Here is a 19,641-nt window from a genome sequence, read left to right as displayed (position 1 = left end):
AGATTGGTCGAAATACACAGCAGGCGTTGGTTTTATGTACACACTTAGTGAGTTTGGGCATCATAGCTTACCTCAGACACGTGCTGGGCAGCGCTGCCAGGCAGAATCCGACAAGACGCTCGGTCCTCACTTCTGATGCCACCTGGGGAGAGAGGCACAAACACGTGTTTATTCCAACGTGAGGTGCAGAGGCTGACGAGCAGGTGCCCTCCCGAGAGGTGGGTACACGTGCCCCAACGTCACTGCGAGGGCAAAGCCCTGCCCTGTGGAACTGAAGCATTAAAACATATTACACATGAGAGTGAAGGCGTATATTGCAAATACCCCTACCCCAAAAATACATAAATAAATAAACAAAAACACAGTTGGTAACCACACCTGCTGCAGATTCGAATTCGGGCAGGACTTGTACCACCCCAGAGCTCACGATTTGTATTATATTATGTATTCATGGCATTTATAAAGCGCACTGTGGCCAGACTGGTATTTTGGCACTAAACGGAACACTGATGAGTTAGAAAATAGCACATTGACATTGTACAGACGCCAAACGATGCACTCTACAGGTGCCACTAACTACTGTCTTGTTCAAAAATATAGATTTGGGGACAAACATGTTACCCTTTGTAAAATGTTTGATTATTGTACAATATTTCCGTTTTGTTTATTTTTGTTTACCGCTGCCTTTATTTAAAATAAAACTATTTCAACTATGATAGGGATATGATGGGTAACTGTGGGGGTGATAGCGAAATAAATGCAATAAAAAAGTCAGGCTAGAGCAATTCTTCTTTAAACCCTGTCTCAAAGACAGTGGTTTTTTATACTGCTGTTATTGCTATTTTCATTAGTAGAGCACTCTTGTAGACATATTTTGCAATTGCAACGAAACGGAATCCCCCTACCGTGGAATTCTCTTCGAAGTTCTGTTTTGTGTTTGGAGTTCTCACGGTATGAGCTTTTGGACGCGGCCTCGCGCTGCAGCCGCCCCGGGGCCTAGAGTTGGCCCTGGCACAGTCGTCTCGGCGCCTAACCGGGACTCGGGCGGCACCTTTGTGGGACAGGGCACAGCGGCAGCTTCGCCATTCTGCGCGGCTTATTCTATGAGCACACCGACCCGGCGGAGGCGCTACTTCAGGTACATGGAATCTTTTCTGTTACATTCTAAGCGCTAGTGGGTGGCCGGTAGTCCATCTTGGCGCTGCAGAGCGCAGCATCGTCACCCCCTCCATAAAAATAATGCCAGACTAGGGATCAGCCGATACATCAAGGTGGTCTTCCTATGTCTGAAGCGCGTGCCACCCTCTATCTCAGCTCGGAGACGTGCTCAGTCTGGACACTTTACCCAAACGTATCTTAACATAGCGTTTTACGATTTTTTAAATTAAGAATCTTACATCCTTCATAAGAAAAAGTGCTGCGCTGTTACGTGCGGCCGAGGGTTTCGAAAGCGCCTCAGGCACCAGGATGGGTAGAGGGCGCTGGGAGCTTTGCTTTCTGCAACAACACTGTTGTGTCTATATTGTTCCTGGTGGGCTTTTGAAGGATAATATTAAGAAGACAAGTGAGTCAAGGGTGCAGGGGGTACACACGCATTTGAAAATGCGGGATCATATTATGACGCAGAAAAAGCGCCTTGGCCTTGCCTTTGAACATACACTACGCCACGGTAACTTCTTCACACGGACACTTCCTTGAGCAACAGGCAAAACGCCGCGGTCATTATATCTCAGGCAGGCCTTTGCGCATTTCATCTTCTCAACTTCACATTTTCAGCAAAAGCGCAGAGATGCCGGTGGATGCCACCGCGCTGACCCGGAATAAAAGAGGTCAACCTGCTGCTGGGCCGGCCTGTTAATTGGAGACAGTCCGGTCCTGCCCCGTCCCCTGGTGCAACGCTTCATGGCAGGGGTGTGTTTGGGGGGGACACAGCCGCTGTGCCTAGTGCTAAGAGCACGGGCTTCTGTGGGCTGTGAATCCGGTCACCAATGCGGATTCCTTCACATCCAATGCAGCGCGTCATTCAAAAGGGAAGATGACCGTCCGGGGAGCACTGCTGCCGGACACTCCGAAGTGAAACCATTCAGCCGCAATGTTTTATTTGTGTTTATGTGACCCGAACTGCGCGCGGTCTCCAGAGCAGCGCCCGCACTTCCATGCCAGTCTGAGTGGAGCAGCAGGCAGGGTGCATTCTACTTCCCTGGTAAAATTCACGGGAAGACCTTACTTTTTTTATTTTTTATTTTTTTTACAAGTTTGGAAGTCAAAAGGCCTTTTTGATGCACAAAATAAACAACTGTCCCTAGAAATTCAGGGCAATTGTTCGACCACGTTTGAACAAATTAACACAATATTTAAAAAATAATAATAATTATGGCGCGCACCCAGCATAATGAACTGTAATGACGAAAGCACGTCAGCTGTTGTTCGCTATTGCTATTATTATTATTATTACTAATCTTATTATATGTGTGTAGTTTTAGTTGCGACAATTATTTTATTATTGCAGTTTCAGTTTTAACAATTGCGTTTTGGAATGATAGAATTACAAACATAACAACCGCAAAAAACAATCATTCTAATGTGTTCTGCAGTCATCTTCATCAAAGATCTTTATTCGGCCCAGTGTAAGAGCATAAAAGCACATTAAAAAAATATATATCGCAATTCATCATAAAGCACATATACAAGCCGCAGTCACGTCAGTGAATATAATCTTCAAGCATTGTTGAAACGGCCATTTACACGTGTTTTCCGCTGAATCTTCCTTGGACCAATGTGCTTTTGGACGTTGTGTTGCGCGCAGCAGGTGGGAACAAACATCAAGCAAAATTCGCCAATGAAATAAAAACACCAATGACGGAGAAAAGACCTCCCTGTGCAGAAAGAACCAGCCACACGTAACCAGCGGAAATGACTGGAAATTTTCTACCGGACATTTCATCAAAATTACATATGTCCTTACCGATTCCAGCAGACTCCATTCGAAACGGGTCAAAAAGAATTTGTAACTGGGCGCAGAGCCATGGCAGGAGGTTTCACGAGCACGGTCGTTTTGGGCATATCACCAAATACATGATGCATGTTCGAAGTCTAAACTTATACGCGGTGCAATGCTGCGTGTTCACAGACTATTCTGGTAGTGAGATGCATACGTATTCAGCAATACCATGCCTGTAATCTGTCACACTTACACACATTCCTGCTTACATGCATGTGCTAAACGTGTTTACAAACACATCTAAACGGCAAAACTCATGTAAGAACAGATACACCTACATGCATGCATACATGCTTTCCAATACACATACATGCGCACCGACATATTCACATACATGCACATACACTCTTGCGTGCATGCAATAAACATATATAAACGAATCTGCAAATAAAACGCCTTCCGTTGCACACACACTCAGACATTCATGCGGACAAGTCCCCCGCACATACTTGCATGCATTAATACACGCATGCATGTTCATACAGTATACATGCAGCCATTTTTGCATGCACAGGCGGGTGCAGGTCGTGACTCGGACACTTCAGTACAGTCTGCTCCGCGAGAGAGCAAACACCTCGCGCCCTCCCGGGCTCTCTGTTGTTCCTCTCCGGCTGTAATTGGGCTTCGTGTAAACATGTCTTTATCTCGGATTTTACAGAGGGCCCTCGAGAGCTCTCTGAATCCACTGGCAATAAAACGGGACGGCTTTCAAGCACAGGGCTCGGTGGCCGAGTAATTGAGAGCAGACCCCTCAGTGCACTGACATACGAGTGAAACCCAAGCCCCTCTGCCAAGATAAACCCGCCGCAGAACCGCACCGTAAAGCTGAGGGAGTCCATCTGTCCGGGCGCGCTCCTCCCTCCCTCCCTGGGTGCAGCAGGGCTGGCCCTGCGCTGCTGTGTGACCCTGGCCCTGCTCTGATGTGTGACCTGGGCCTCAGCAGTTGAGCTCCCCATCCCCTCCCAACCTCCCCTTGCAAGACCTGAGCCCCCAGTGGCCCCTGGGGTAGGCCTGCGCTGGAATGAGCCCCTGGGCTCGTGTCTGCGCCATTATGTGCCCTGGACTGGGCCTGCGGCTTCTTTGCACCCTGCGCTGGGCTTGCGCCGGTGTGTGAGCCTGGGGGCAGGGCCGCTGCGCCCTCTGGGGTTGGCCCTAAGCCACTGGACCCCGAGCTAGACCTCTGCAGGTATGTGGCCCTGGCTGGGCGTGAAGGTCTGCGCCACTGTGTGACCCTGGGCTGGGCATGCGACTCTGTGCGCCACAGTGTGACCCTGGGCTGGGCATGCAATTCTACTCGACCCTGAGTGGGCTTGCGCCACGATGTGACCCTGGGCTGAGCATGTGACTCTGCTCCACCCTGGCTGGGCTCCGCTGGGTGACCCTGTACTGGACATGCGACTCTGCTCGATCCTGGGTGGGCTTGCGCCACTGTGTGACCCTGGGCTGGGCTTGCGTCGCTGTGTGGCCTATCCCTAGCTAAGACTTCTGCAAGCCGTCAACTCTAACACCAGGCCTATTAGAAGAGATGGTGTGTGCCCGAGGAAAATATTGTATACATCTCTGAACCAATCTAAAGTGGACACTCAATCAATAATATATTTTTTTATAGAGCGCGCACTACGCAGTTAGGTGCCCTATCAATTGTTAATGTTTCATAATAAAGCCATAATCATATTTATTAGAGCGCTAAAGGCAATAGGTTGAGTGAAGAACGCAAGACGGAAATGCAAAGTTCATTATAGAAAGATAATAGAGAACCAGTAGGTGCACTGATTGTTGAAAATATAAAAGAGTTCCCAATGTTACCAATCCTGAGAGAAAAGTTCAGGTGTGTAGGCGAAAGTCTGACCTTCTCTCACACATGCACATACTCTAAACATTCACGTATGTCGGAGCAGCAGTGGACCAAACAAGCACTCCTTGCTTTACTCTGGCACCTGCATTTCCACCGCGCTTTCTATCATTAGTAGGAGCCTCGAGGCGCGTTCTCAATCTGGCTGCCTTTTCATGTGATGGGCGTTTACACGGCCGGTTGTACTTGGTTGTGTGCCTGTAACGGTAGTTGCTCTTTAATGCAGAAGTAAATTGAGTCCAATCCTATAAAGGAACGTTGGCACCATTAAATGTGCGCCAGAAAAATGACCAGGCACAAACGGCAATGTTTTTTTCAACAATCGATACATTTCTGAAGAAAAAAAATCAAGACCTTTTTCTATTATTCACCTGAATGCCACAACCATGTGGAGCACGTGAGTGTGCACGTGTGTGCGCGCATTTGCATGTGTGTGTCCATGTATGTGCTCCTGTGCCACAGGGAATACGCGCAAATCGCTTTCCGTAATGCCACCTCTTGTAAAAAATGCTGTAGTGGCATTAACTGCTTTACTCGCTGCGGAAATGTAACGCTCAATTGATTATAAGTCTTGTACTGATTGCGACATCGCGTCTGTATCTTGGCGGCCATCGCATCTCTTTGCACGCGCGTCATGTTTATAGCAGTGCAACCAGGGGCAGGTGGTCGTGTGATCTACATGTGAGACTGATGTGCAGCACAGATCCAGCCATTGGGGGCGCAGCGCGCCACCAGCCCGGGCCACAGTCAAGCCCCCATGCTCTTCTCTGTAACCAAGTGTGCAAATTGGACAAATGGGGCCTTTTGAGGTCTAATTGAGCGTGAGAGAAGGAGCTGCCCCCGTTAATGAGGTCTGAGAGAGCTCCCTTTTCATGCCTTCAAGAAGACCCCCCTTCAGTCCCTATAAAATCACCAATCACGTGATATCGCAGAATCTATCGTGACAGGCGCGCCGAACCTGGTATCAGGAATGTTAATTAGTGCGGCGATTGTTTCTCTCCATTGACTCCCCACGGGGGCTGTCTTTGAAGGCACGGGGGGCTTCGCAGGTAGTGCACACAGGGGCACCGCGTCGCCTCTGAGTGCGGCTGCACGAACCAGGTGAACACACCCCGTGCAACAGCCTCGTGACCTATTACAAAGGAGATACATTAATTGCAGGGTTATGGATTTGGGGCCAGGCGGGAATCCGTTAGACAGCTCCTGTCCCTGCCTCGTTTACACATTTGTGCGGTGTTCGGCCCGCGCTAGTAGGACACCGCACGTGTGACGCAACCGTTGTGCCCACTGAACACCTCAAGACCGTTACACTACACTGGCTACGATGCACATAAAATGCTTCACACGTGACTCGGTGTACACTATAGAAAGTCACATCTTCGCGTGTTGCACATGAGAACAGATCAGGTGTGCCTGTGGCGAACTATGTGGCGCCTTATATATGTCTACAAGTGTGGCACACTCGAACAGCTCTAAAATCAGAAGTGTTACACACACAAGAACAGCTCAAATCTGCCTTTAGCGCCACCTAGAACGCCCGCTTCTGATAGTGTGCACACTAGTACACATCACGTCTTTTACACTGAAATAGCTCACATCTGCCACTGGTGCACACCGGGGCATCTCACATTTGAACGAGCTGCACAACTGCTACCGCCCATCTCTGCCTTGATGCAGGTGATAACGGTTCAACTCCATTTGTGTTTACACTGGGAGCGACGTAAATCTGGTCTTGCAAACACTACAACACCATGTTTACTCGTGGTGTAGATACGGTAGCATTAAAATACATCATATCCGCCCGTGGTGCGTAAAAGAAAACTTCACGTCCACCTGGGATGAACACCTCACAGCTCACGTCTACCCGTCGTGCTCTCTAGAGCACCGCACACCTACCTGCCGTGCACTCAGCAGCAGCTCGCATCTTCCCTGGTGCACGTCAGAGCACCGTAAATCTACGCTCGGTGCACTCAGTGACACTTCACCTCTGCCCGGCCATTGGTCCACTCAGTAACAGTCACGCCCGCCCGTGGTGCACTCGGTAACAGTCTGCCTTGGTGGACGCAAGAGCACCGCACAGCCATCCACCCGGGGTGCACTCAGTAACAGCTCACGTCTGCCAATGGTGCAAGCAGGAGCACCGCACATCCATCCACCCGTGGTGCACTCAGTAACAAGTCACATATACTCGTGATTGCGCACGCACTCGGATCGCTGAGGTGCGAGTTGGAATAGTGAAAACTGATTGCGTTTTGCACAAACCAGCCTAGGATTACTGACACTCACTCATATCACTTGATGTCATTTGTCCACACATAGCTCCCAGAAGCCCCTGGTTACAAAAATGACACAACCACACATACCGTGAATACAGTTACACATACATTGGGTTACTGAGGGTGGCCATCCACACGCGGGCATCATATCAGAACATGGCTACACGGTGGTCACTCACAGCCCACATCTTGGTGTGCACCGGACCTGCTCACGTCCGCCCTGGGTTATGCACGTGCGCGCCGTGCACCCCGGAGGCTCAGCTAAAACGTGCCCATGTTTTACGCACACCATCCCTCTCAACACACACACGGACGCCGCTCACATCTGCCTTTGATGCACTCAAATGTACAGCTCCACCTGCTCTCGGTTACACACACCTGACCGGGGCTATACACATGAACTCCATACATCGATTTGTTTGACAAGCACACACACTGGTCGCGTTTGTTGTGAATGACACAATGCCTATGGTTAAACACAAGGTTTCAGCTCATACGCACATGAATTATGCTCTAAAAGTCTTACAAGGTGGGGTGAACAGACCCGTACAGCGAGACACCCGCTCTCAGCAGTTCAGTTGTGAAAAGAAACATTCCAGCTGGGGCAAAACATGACAAACTCGTACACAGCCACCTCGGTTGGAACCAATGACCTCGCGCAGGACACTGCCACCACCCGCAGAATAATACAGCAACCACAGAGCGGGCCCCACGTTCCACATCCAACACACCCAGACGGTCGCTGCAACGCGAGAAGGAGGGGTCGCCCCACCAGTGGGGTTATCTTTAAAGTCAGCGTGGTAAAAAGCATGCCCATGTTTAGCAATAAGGGTTGGACAGACCCACATGCACCTGCTTGTGGCACCCCGTCGGGCACCGAAGCCAGTTCAACCGCCGGTCCTCATGAGTCCATTAGCAGCAGCGCCACCCCAGACGTCTTCTAGGCGCTGAATTCACCACGGGAAGAGTCCACAAAAAGCAAAGCAGCCTGCCAGAGCACTGCACGTGTGCAAAGCATCCCGCAGCCGGCACCAAGGCGCGTGCATCGAACAGACATCAACAGCGACAGCACCAGCAGAATAGCTTCACCTCCATCGCCAGGGCTCACATATGTATCTTACGTGCGTGTCTGCGTCTTTTCACGCACACATATACCACGCGCATTAACACATACTTACAACCAATAGTTGGTCCAAATGTGACAAAGTAACGATTCCAAAAAAAGAAGACATCTGATTTAAGAAAAACGTGCATTCCAAATAGTTACATAGCATGAAAAATTGAGAATGCTATTTATCACCTTGGCTAAACCTGTCACTGTTAATCAATCAATCTGTCTGCCTGTCTGTCTGTCTATCGATAGTCTCAGACTGCAAGCTCGGGGATGTGTGTGCCAGACAACACTTATGCATGCAAAATCATTTTTGAGGCATAATTATATATAAAGTTTGTGCACACACACCTCAGATTTCGACCTCTGTTTAGATCTCTCCAGTGACCTAAGCCCCCACCCGGGGTGGTGCCTCCTGCTGCCCCCGGTAACCCTCCGGGTGTACGCCGTCTTTACCTAGTGCCGGTGCCCAGCGGTGGCCCCTCGGGGTGATCCGCGCTGTCCCAAGCGTGTGCTGCGGCTGGGGGCCCAGCAGATCCGGGCATAGTCTGCGCCTGGTGCCTTCTGTCACTGCCCCGCTCTCCTCCCGGGGTCCCGCAGCAAGTCCAGTGCGCGCCTCAGTCAGCCTCAAACTCCTCTGCACTCTGCAGGCCGCCGCCTCCTTATTTCAAGCACTCAAGCTCGGCGCATGCGCAGCCGCCGCCGGCCGGCCCTGCCCTGAGAGGGAGGAGGAGGAGGGCTGTGGAGAGCGCTCCCACACCTCCTCACTGCCCGTCACCTACCGCACTCTATTACAGAACCACGACAATGACAACAAGTAACACCAAGATATAAACGGGACAGTTGCACACTTGGAAACTCTCGGGAGCTCTCGAGAGGCGGGCTCGCCCTCAGAAGACGCCATGGAGCTTTTCCGCACCTCGCTGTCTTCTATGCCTTACATGGCTCCGTCATGGGTGTCACAAGTGCTTGAAATGGAAACATTAAAGTGCAGGTGAGTGTCACCAGTGCTTGAAATAAGACATTAAAGTGCAAGTGGGTGTCACCAGTGCTTGAAATAAAAACATTAAAGTGCAGGTGAGTTACACCAGTGCTTGAAATGGAAAAATTAAAGTGATAGTAGGTGTCCCCAGTGCTGGAAATGGAAACATTAAAGTGCAGGTGGGTGTCACCAGTCCTTGAAATGAAAACATCAAAGTGCAAGTAGGTGTCACCAATGCTTGAAATGGAAAAATCAAAGTGAGGGTGGGTGTCACCAGTGCTTGAAATGGAAAAATTAAAGTGCAGGTACTCTATCAGAGTACCTGCTTGTTTCTGAGAAGTGCTGGTACTCCCCACTTAACGTATTACGTCTCTCTTGAGAACTGCCGGTACTCTCCCTCTAGAAATAAATAAGTGCTGGTACTCAGTACCGGTCCACTTAAAGCACTGGGTGTCAATGAGTGAGGAGACTGTGGTCACAGATAGCAGAAATAAAACCAAACAGGCCCTAATGCATGGATTTCAGCTCCGCTGGGCACCCAGAGACGGTGCGCCCAGGGGTCACTTACACACCTCTCAATCCTAACCATTAGTGTCCTCGGTGTCATGTGAGTAAATGACTGAGGCTAATGGTTTCATCACAACAAACAAATCAAACCACACAGGGGCTGTTACATGCTCGCCAACCTCACAGAGCACCCAAGAGGCAGGTGTGTGTGTGTGGGGGGGGGGGGGGGCTTACACACCTCTCACTCCCAGCCCCTAGCGCCTCGGTGTCACGTGAGTCAGTGACTAAGGAGAATGGGCTCAACACAATACACAAAAAATAAAAACACACAGGAGCTGTTGCATGCACGCAAACCTCAAAGAGCACCCAGGAGAATGGTGGGCTCGCCCTGATGGTGGAGGGCGGGGGTGGGTCAGTTACACATCTCCTGACTGCCCAACCCCCAGCAGCCTCTGTGTCATGGGAGTCCAGCCAGTGCTCCCAGCAAACACAGATCAAAGCACACAGGGCCTGCTATGCACAGGTTAAGCCCGCAGAAGCAAACACGACCGGTTTAGACGGAGGTCCCCTCAGTGAGTCCTTACTCTGCTCCTACACACAGTACCCTTCGTCTCTCTCTCCAGAGCCCTTCGGCTCACCCCTCAACCCCTCCAATGCCCACTGCTCCCTGGCGACCTTGGGTTGGGTCAAGTGCTGCAGATGTTACAGACACTGTGAGAACACCGACTTACAATGGAGAGAGAGACGGGTGTTTAAGAGAAAATATATTAAAACGTTGAGGAAAAAAATAATCTAACAAACTGTTTAACACAGCATAGGGATGTGTTTCCTATAAGCGTCATGGCCTAACTAACAGTCTGAAGCAACGCAACGTCGTGGAGCTGCAGTGCTACTCCGAAAATCCACTTGGAATGGTCGGCATTATATGCCCCTCCCCACGGGTGTGGGGGCACTGAGCCTATAAAACATCCGATTAAAAGATGGACCCACAGATCGACCCTTGCCATTACCCTCAGCTCCCAGGGCGAATTCACGCCCCCTCCCCCGCCAAACCAGTCGCCGAGTAGGCGACTAATTCGCTCGATCTGCTTCCACTGCGCCTTAATTCACCCCGGTCGCACTTAGGCGCCGGTGGCAAACTTCACAGGGGCCTTAAAGTAGTCATTTGGATAAGTAGAGTTACATAACACAATATGAAATGAACTCTAGATTTTTTCAAACATTTAGATAAAAAACAAGAGTAAAATTAACCATCATAATTGTAGATAAATAATATTGGCGAATTAAATGTCAAACATTTTCTCTCATCAGAATCCTGTCCAGAAGGCCACGTTTAACAAACTGTGACATCAATGCCTCTGCAGTCAGCAGGAGCAGGAAATAAACATGGTGCTGACACTATAATAATGTTAATAATAGATAATGAAAACAACGGGCAATTAATTTTTATTATGATTCTATGAGTATTATTTTTAATTATTGTTATTAATATCATTACTATTACTATTATGACCACCGGTGGAATAATATAATAATAATAATCAGAAACGTAAAAATACTACTATTATAACTACTATTAATCGATGCTGGTTATAATTCTAACACTACTACTAATCTACTATAACTCGTACTACCACTAAGATTAAACAGGGACCGAAATGATAAGGATCTGTTATATTAATTCACATTACTTTGAAGTAATGCTGTTAACACTGATAAAAAAAGGGAATATAGTAAGTTACGCTATATTATTACACCTTAAAACCTTCCCACAAGTATGAGCGACACAACATCCCTCTGGTGCCCTGTGTGTTATGCTGCAAGCCCCTAGACGCCCTCGGGTAGTAGTGCGCTATACAAATTTATAAGTAAAAAAATAAAAAAATAAAAATTATATATCAGCATTCTTCCTTCTTCTGCTTGTTATTCCTGCTGCTCTTCGCTGCGGAGGGCCCCGGGCCCTTGAGCTGTGTGTCCGGGTCACATCTCCCTCCCCTGGAAGGAGTGAGTGTGTCTGCGCCCCGTGAGCGCTGGCTCGGTACAGTATAGAGTGACTGAACCACTGGGCTCCACTCGTGAAACTGGCGGGAGTTTGACCCTTTCGCCGCCCCGTAGGACCACCTCGCGCTGTCCACGCGCTGCCCTCACCTCTCTGCAGTCGGGGCCGCGCGCCACCGCACGACGCAGCTGATAGGTCATCTCCCACTAACGCTTGCGCCGCGCGAGATAAACAATGCAAGGTGTGTCAGGGTTCACGAGCACACTCCAGAGCCCTTGACCTACTGCCCCTTCGCGGCATCCCGGTTGAGGTGCACCGGGATGGGGGTACTGCAAGGGGGTCCCGGCAGAAGATGGCCGTGGTTTGGGCACAGCCGGTGCACCGCACTGGCAAGGAAGCCAGCCAGCCTTTTCACTAGACGGAAATGGGACAAAAGGGACGAGGATCTGAACATCAGGCAGTCACTGTGTATTATGCAGCCTTAACTATATATATCCTGTTTGATGTACACATTCAATGTGTGCACTCAGCACCAGTAATGCTTTATGAATTCAATGTGTACTCTACAGCACAAGTGTGTACTGTATATTCACTGTGTGTACTCTGCACCAGTAATGCTTTGTGCATTAATTGTACACTCTGCAACCTGATTTTGCGTTCCCTATGGTCTCTGTGTATGAGCTGGTCAACGTGTATTCTGCAGCATCAACACAGATAACTGTGCCATTCATTGTGTGTAGAGGTCGGTCGCTGGAGCACATTCCTATTATGCATTCACTAGGTGCACTCTGTTCACAATGTGAGGGCGGTCATGGTGTACTCTGCATCACTAAAGTCTGTTGTGCAGTCATTATGTGTTCTCTGTTCACACCGCATGTGGCCTGTCACAGGGCGCCATGAGTGTACTCTGATGCACGGATACCTGTTGTTACATTCATCTTGTGTATGAGGTCGGTCTCTCGGCATCATAAGGTCTTTTTTTAATTCACTTGTGTTCCCTGGTCACACTGCATGGGGTCGGTCATTAGTTACTCTGGATCATTAAGGCCTGTTGTGTATTCATTGAGTGTTCTCTACGCATATTCTATGAGGACGGGACGGTCACAGTGTACTCTGAGGCACTAATGCCTGTTGTGCATTCACTGTGTGCTCTGGTGCTGTCCTCGCCCGCCGTATGGGGGTGGTCACAGGCAGTGTACTCTGCTGCACTAAAGTCTGTTGCGCATTCCCTGTGTTGTCTTGTGCTGTTTGAGGGCGGTCACCGTGCACATAAAGGCACAAATGACTGCTGTGCATTCACTGTGTGTTCTTGTGGTCTCTTCTCCCACTGTATTAGGGTGGTCACAGAGTACACTCTTCTGCACTAAGGCCTGTTGTGCATTCACTGTATGCTCCTGTGCTGTCTTCTCCCATTGCATGAAGGTGGCTCTGTGTACCATGCTGCACTAAGGTGTTGTGTGCATTGAACTGTGTGCTCTCTGCTTCCACGGTTCGAGGGTGGCCACACAGTGTGCTCTGCAGCGCCAAGGCCTGTTGGGCATTCACTGTGTGCTCTTGTGCTCTGTGATCCCATTGTATGAGGATGGCCACAGTGTACTCTGTGTCACTAGGGTCTGTTGTGCATTCAATGTGTCCTCCTGTGGTCTCTGTTCCACCTGTATGAGGGCGGTCACTGTGCACTCTAAAGCACTAATGCATGTTGTGCATTCACTGTGGGCTCATGTGCTGTCTTCGCCTACTGTATGAGGGTGGCTCGAAGTACTATGCTGCACTAAGGTGTTGTATGCATTTAACTGTGTGCTATTTGCTTCCACAGTATGAGGGTGGTCACACAGTGTACTCTGTATCACTAGGGCCTGTTGTGCATTCACTGTGTACGCTTGTGCTCTCTGCACCCACTCTAAGAGGGCTGTCACACAGTATACTCTGCTTCACTAAGGTCTGTTGTGCATTCACTGTGCGCTCTCTGTTTCCACTTTATGAGGGTGGCCTCTGTTCCACTAAGGCCTGTTGTAAATTACATGTGTGCTCTCTGTTCACACTGCATGAGGGTGGCCACTGTGTACTTCGCATCACAGTGGTCTGTTGTACATTCACCGTGTGCTCTTGTGCTCTCTGCTCACACTGCATGAGGGTGGCCACTGTGTACTCCGCATCACAGTGGTCTGTTGTACATTCACCGTGTGCTCTTGTGCTCTCTGTTCACACTGCATGAGGGTGGCCACTGTGAACTTCGCATCACAGTGGTCTGTTGTGCATTCACTGTGTGCTCTTGTGCTCTCTGCTCACACTGCATGAGGGTGGCCACTGTGTACTCCGCATCACAGTGGTCTGTTGTACATTCACCGTGTGCTCTTGTGCTCTCTGTTCACACTGCATGAGGGTGGCCACTGTGTACTTCGCATCACAGTGGTCTGTTGTGCATTCACCGTGTGCTCTTGTGCTCTCTGCTCACACTGCATGAGGGTGGCCACAGTGTACTTCGCATCACAGTGGTCTGTTGTACATTCGCCGTGTGCTCTTGTACTCTCTGCTCACACTGCATGAGGGTGGCCACTGTGTACTCCGCATCACAGTGGTCTGTTGTACATTCACCGTGTGCTCTGGTACTCTCTGCTCTCACTGTGTGAGGGCGGCCACAGTGTACTCTGCAGCACTTAGGCCTGTTGTGTATTCACGACGTTATCTCTGTATGAGGTCGATCACCGTGTGCTTGGGGGCCAATGGCTGAGGCGCATATATCGTGTGTTCTATATGACGCAGTGACTATGAAACTACTACTGTGGGGGTGTCATACTTTTCTGGGAAGGAGTGGGTTCACGAAGAGGGGAAATGGCGAAAGGGACAAATGCAGACAGAATGTACCAAGAGATTGAGAAGAAAGAAATCGGACGAAAGGTGGCAAATTGGAATGGGCTGTATAGACAGAAAAATGACACAAACACATATACATACCGACACAGAAAATAGATAAGACAGGCAGAAAAACAGAGCCACCATCTACCAGCTGACAGGAAGATAGACTGGGAATACAGATAGATAGGCAGGCAGGCAGGCAGATAGATAGATAGATAAGTGGAGAAAAGATAGAATAGAATGTGAGGAGAAAGAAACGAGGGTGGAGGTGGGGGTGAGCTGACCGTTTTAACGCAATAACATAACGCCCAACACTACACATAACAAAACACAAAATAACCGCACGCAGTGTGCGCCACGACAAAGCACGTTTCTCAAGCCACTGCGCATCTCGTTGGCTGCCTCCCGCCCACGCACCCAGTGTACTTACAGGCGACACTATGTGCCGTTTGTAGGGGGGCTGGCCGAGCCCTGCGTGTCGCAGGCCGAAAGCTTCTCTGTCGTTGTCGTAACAGCTGCACGAGCCCCGGGGCCAGCGGTGGCCGCTTCTCCGTGGGTGTCTTCAGGGTCGGGGGCCTCACCACACAGCCCCCACATCCCCTCCCAGCCTGCAGCGTCGGTTGTGCACACCTGCACTGAACGCAGCGCCGGTGAACACGGCTCATTGTGCTTTGTGTCTCAGCTGGTTTGTACCTGCTGCTGTCCCCTGCCAAATGTGCGCGCATGTGTCGGGGCAGTGCCTAGAGGCAGTCACACCTCAGAGGGCGAGGCGGAAAGATGACACCCCGAGGGAGGCAGAGAAGGCCAGGCCTCGGCGGGGAGCTCCGAGCCTCCGACCTTCACACTCACTCTTTAATGATCCCCCAGCACACGGCGTGGCCTGGGCGCGCGGCCACCGGATAGCGCCAATGGCCAGGCAAATCAACGCGGGGAGCTATAGATCATTATTAGCGTTTTCTACACCTCTAGGAGCCAGGAATGGGAAGAGTTTCTAGATGACAGAAACCCGAGTCTGCGGCACAGGCTGTTTTGCTTGTGCCCTGCTCTCACCCGATTCACCACAGCATTCGGGCATCTCTGGGAAACTTTGCGATCCGTTAACACCTCACGTCTCTCAAATGGATGCCATTTTTCACAAGCGGGTTCCTCATAGGTGATGTGCAAGCAGTAAATAACGTGCTAAACGCAAATGGAAAGATAATGTTAGTTAAAAGAACACTGACATTGCAACTCTCATCGCCAGTGAGTCTCCCCTTTGTTGGATTTCTTTCTTTCTTTCTTTCTTTCTTTCTTTCTTTCTTTCTTTCTTTCTTTCTTTCTTTCTTTCTTTCTTTCTTTCTTTCTTTCCCACCATCAACTTAGCTTTCCTCCTTCATTGTTTGGTTATTTAGGTTCCCTTCCTTACATTTCCTTTCCTTTCCTTTATCTACCTATCTTCCATCTGTCATTCTTTTCCTTTCAGTCACCTACCTATGTTCCGTTCCTTTCCCTTTCCCTTTCCCTTTCCCTTTTCCTTTTCCTTTTCCTTTCCTTTCCTTTCCTTTCCTTTCCTTTCCTTTCCTTTCCTTTCCTTTCCTTTCATTTTCTTTCCTTTCCATTCCTTTCCTTTCCTTTCCTTTCTCCATTTCCCTCTTTTTCATCATGTATCATGCTTCATTGTTTTTTTGCATCTCTTCCTCCTGTTCTTCTTTGTTTGGTACTTTCTTGTTCTCTTCCTAATTGTTTTTCTTAGTGCTTTCCAGTATTTGTTCTCCACTTGTCTCTCTCTCATCGGTTTCTTCTTTCAATACCCGAGCGTGGTACATAATTAACTCGGTTTGATAAATAGGAACAGCACATATAGTTTCCTTCTCTGTGGTTTCTATGTGGTTAACGCATTTATTCTGATCTTCCTCATATCTATGTTCTAAGACTTAAGGAACATTTCATTAATTGCAGAGGACGGAGAACACTGAACTAAGTGACACGTGTATAGAGGAGAACTCGTTTTTTTAGGAATATATACTAAGATAAAATATTTATTAGCATTATCATGATCTGCCCTCATTATAGTTCACAATTACAAAGCTTCATGGCGAATAATGTCATGAAACATGTGCTTTAGATATTTGTCTACGAAGCTGTACCTCAAAAGTGCATGTTTTTATAACAGATACAATTCACCTTTAATTGGTTATTGATCGAACACACTTGCCACACCCAAAGAAGACAAAAAGATGAAAGTGTATTTTATAAATAACATTCACCTATAATACCTAAAATGTTGCTTTCCACATCGGTGCATAACATTCGTTTTTCGGGCAAAGGTACAATTCGTTAAAAAATAAATACTAATAAATATGTATTCTGGAAATAGTCATATTCTAATTCTAACAATGAAAATCATACTAAAAATTACACCATTTAGGCATAAAAATATATAAACGTATTTTTTTTAATAGCACAAAGAGAAAAGGCTCGAGCAGCCCCCCCCCCCCTGTTTTACTCGCGCTTTTAATATTTAATGAATTGTCGGATCGTAGGAATTAGGCGATTTTTACATTCAAAGTATTGCATATGTACTGCAGACCCGTATGTGGATTATGCGATATCAACACGCATCAGAACAAATTCGAACCAGTTTGTCTACTACGCACATAAATATAAGAATATGTAAATTAGCATAATTTTCAATGAACGCTTACAAAATAAAATAAAAAACGGGCACTTCCAAAATAGGTGAAAGAATCATACATATATTATTATTTTTTACCTATGAACTGAATTCACGAATGCGGAAAAAGTATATTGCCCTTGATTTTGTAACTGATTATTTAATTCGCTATTTCAACAGCAATTCAGTCTGTTTATTGGCAATTTTAACGTCTTCTTCAATCGTGTTACGCTCACTTATAATGACGCTTCTTGTTTTTTGCTAATGCTTTACATTCTCCTGTTATTGAAGTCCCAGTGTGCTTTCGGGTGAAGGAAGTGTCTTTAGTGAAAACTGCGCCACCTGCTGGGGAAAAGTTTTCGTATCAGAGGTACGCCAGAGCCGTTAGAAACTGTTCGCTTTATTTCGACCATTTAGCGCTCTTTTAGAGCGCGCGTTCTGTTCTCAGCACTTTCCTGAATGTAACCACTTATAAACGTGTTTTTGTTGTTGACATTCCTGAGGATTCTTCCCTTTCCTTCCACTGTGTATATACTCTTTCCCTTCTTGGTTGGTACTCACTCCAGGGCACCTGCCGCGCCCTGAATCTAAGCCGAATGCCGAATGTGTCTAACCCCAGCCAGCTTCTCTTCTGTTCCAGCAATGTTTGACCAAATGCTTAGTTTGTTTACTGTCCTTTCTTTATTTTCTGCACCTGAACGCGCGAGGCAGCATTTTGAAGGTGCAGAAAGTGAATTCATTACACAGAACCGGGATTTTAAATCTAAAGTGACAGAAAAGTGAGGGACTTGGACGGGAAAAGAAGCGCTGGTGTGAATTGGTGTCGTCCCATTTCACTGTAGCGCCTAACTTATAAGTACCACGACTCAAACACGTCACTTGTTGGGATTTTTAAGATTAGATATACCATTTCATAATCGAAATTAAAAATCGCCGAATTCGTGATGTGAAGACGCGAAGTGGCGAACTTCTGGCAATTCTCGCAAGGAGTTCGCTTACTGACCATAAGTTGCGAAGTTCTATTCACTTATGTTTTCATATGAAAATCGGAACTTATAGCTAGAAAACGACATAAGTAACAGTCACAGTCAAACAAACCACAGATAAATGGGCACAGACAGGGCTTCCAATGAAAAAAAGAATTTAAAATTTGCAAACATTCGTGACAAGAATTTTCAATTCTATTAAGGACACGGAGGCGAGGATTATGCTTTCTCTATTTCTTTACTGACAAACAGCAGCCAATAGGAATTCAGTAAAGAAATAAAACAAATACAAAACCCATGAGTACCTGGGCAACCATTGAGACTACAACGCTATATAAGGAACCATAGAGGGGATGACTTCCTCTTTCTTTGCCCATAAACAGTCAGGAACTAATAAAAGTCTTAATGCAAACAAAAATCCATGAAGAATATCACTGCCGAACAACCATCCGCAAGAAGAAGCAGCAGAAAAAACGTCTATCCGGCACCAAAGAGCAGGAGACTGGAGAAACAGGAGCCAAAATGCGAGGATCTGAAGCATTGAAGGGTGATGAAGGAACGAACAGAATAAGCAAATAATTTCTGGTCCGATCCTGAAAGAAAAAAACATAGTCGTAATACACAACCCTAATACCACAGAAAAAACCAAAGGCAAGAAGGGAGGGTAACAATGCAGCAGAACATCATATAGAGAATGCAACAATCCGGTATAGAGAGAAAATCACACATGAGAAATGCAGAGAAATCAACAATTCGGGTGGGATAATCCTCGCCTCCATGTCCTTAATAGAATTGAAAATTCTTGTCACGAATGTTTGCAAATTTTAAATTCTATGGCAGGACAGGAGGCTCTGATTATGCTTGTTTAAAGCTGATCCACCACAACAGAAGCAATATCAACAATAGGTTTGAAATAAAACATTTTGAACACTGAGTCAGAAGACCAATCGGCGGCCTTCATGATGTCATGTAGACTCACACCCACAGAAAATGCCTTAGAAGCCATGGCTCCCCTAGCCGAATGCGCACCAAAAATAGAAACGTCAATGCCAGCCTCGGACATGAGCCAACGCACACAGCGCGCCAATGTGGCAGGTGTCACAGGTTTAAATGGCTTTTGCAAAGCAATCAACAATGTCCAGATAAGTTCTGTCGAAAAGGAGCTGTGCTTACCTCATAATCCTTGATGCACTGGACAACACATAAGTGTGGGTGTTGGGGAAAAGCAGGATAAGTGACGGACGACATATTACACTTGGTGCGTCTAGAAATGGAAAATTTGACCCCGTCCGGAGAAAAAATCTGACCAGCCAGATCCAAGGCACGCACATCCGAAACGCGCTTGCAAGACACCAAACACAACAACGTCGTCAATTTTGCTGAAAGTTGCTTACGTGATAACAAGGAATTGGGAGGCC

At 47.8% G+C, this 19,641-nt stretch overlaps 1 protein-coding gene across 2 annotated transcripts in view; it reads right to left on the bottom strand.

Annotated features, from left to right (window-relative positions):
* The window catches only part of OSR1 (odd-skipped related transcription factor 1), a 33,634-nt gene extending 18,385 nt beyond the window's left edge, over positions 1-15,249 (bottom strand). The window contains exons 1-2 of one of the 2 annotated variants that reach the window (XM_078647748.1): positions 15,015-15,249; positions 72-142 (exon numbers count right to left, since the gene is read on the bottom strand). In XM_078647748.1, the coding sequence (XP_078503874.1) occupies positions 72-142; positions 15,015-15,249 (306 nt within the window). Of the gene's footprint in view, positions 1-71; positions 143-8,696; positions 8,871-15,014 lie in introns of those variants that run through there. The other variant, XM_078647750.1, reaches the window with a different exon arrangement.
* Positions 15,250-19,641: the final 4,392 nt, after the last annotated feature.

Source organism: Lissotriton helveticus, chromosome 6, assembly GCF_964261635.1.
Source record: "Lissotriton helveticus chromosome 6, aLisHel1.1, whole genome shotgun sequence".
Lineage (NCBI taxonomy): Eukaryota > Metazoa > Chordata > Amphibia > Caudata > Salamandridae > Lissotriton > Lissotriton helveticus.
This window is presented reverse-complemented; position numbering and strand designations above follow the sequence as displayed.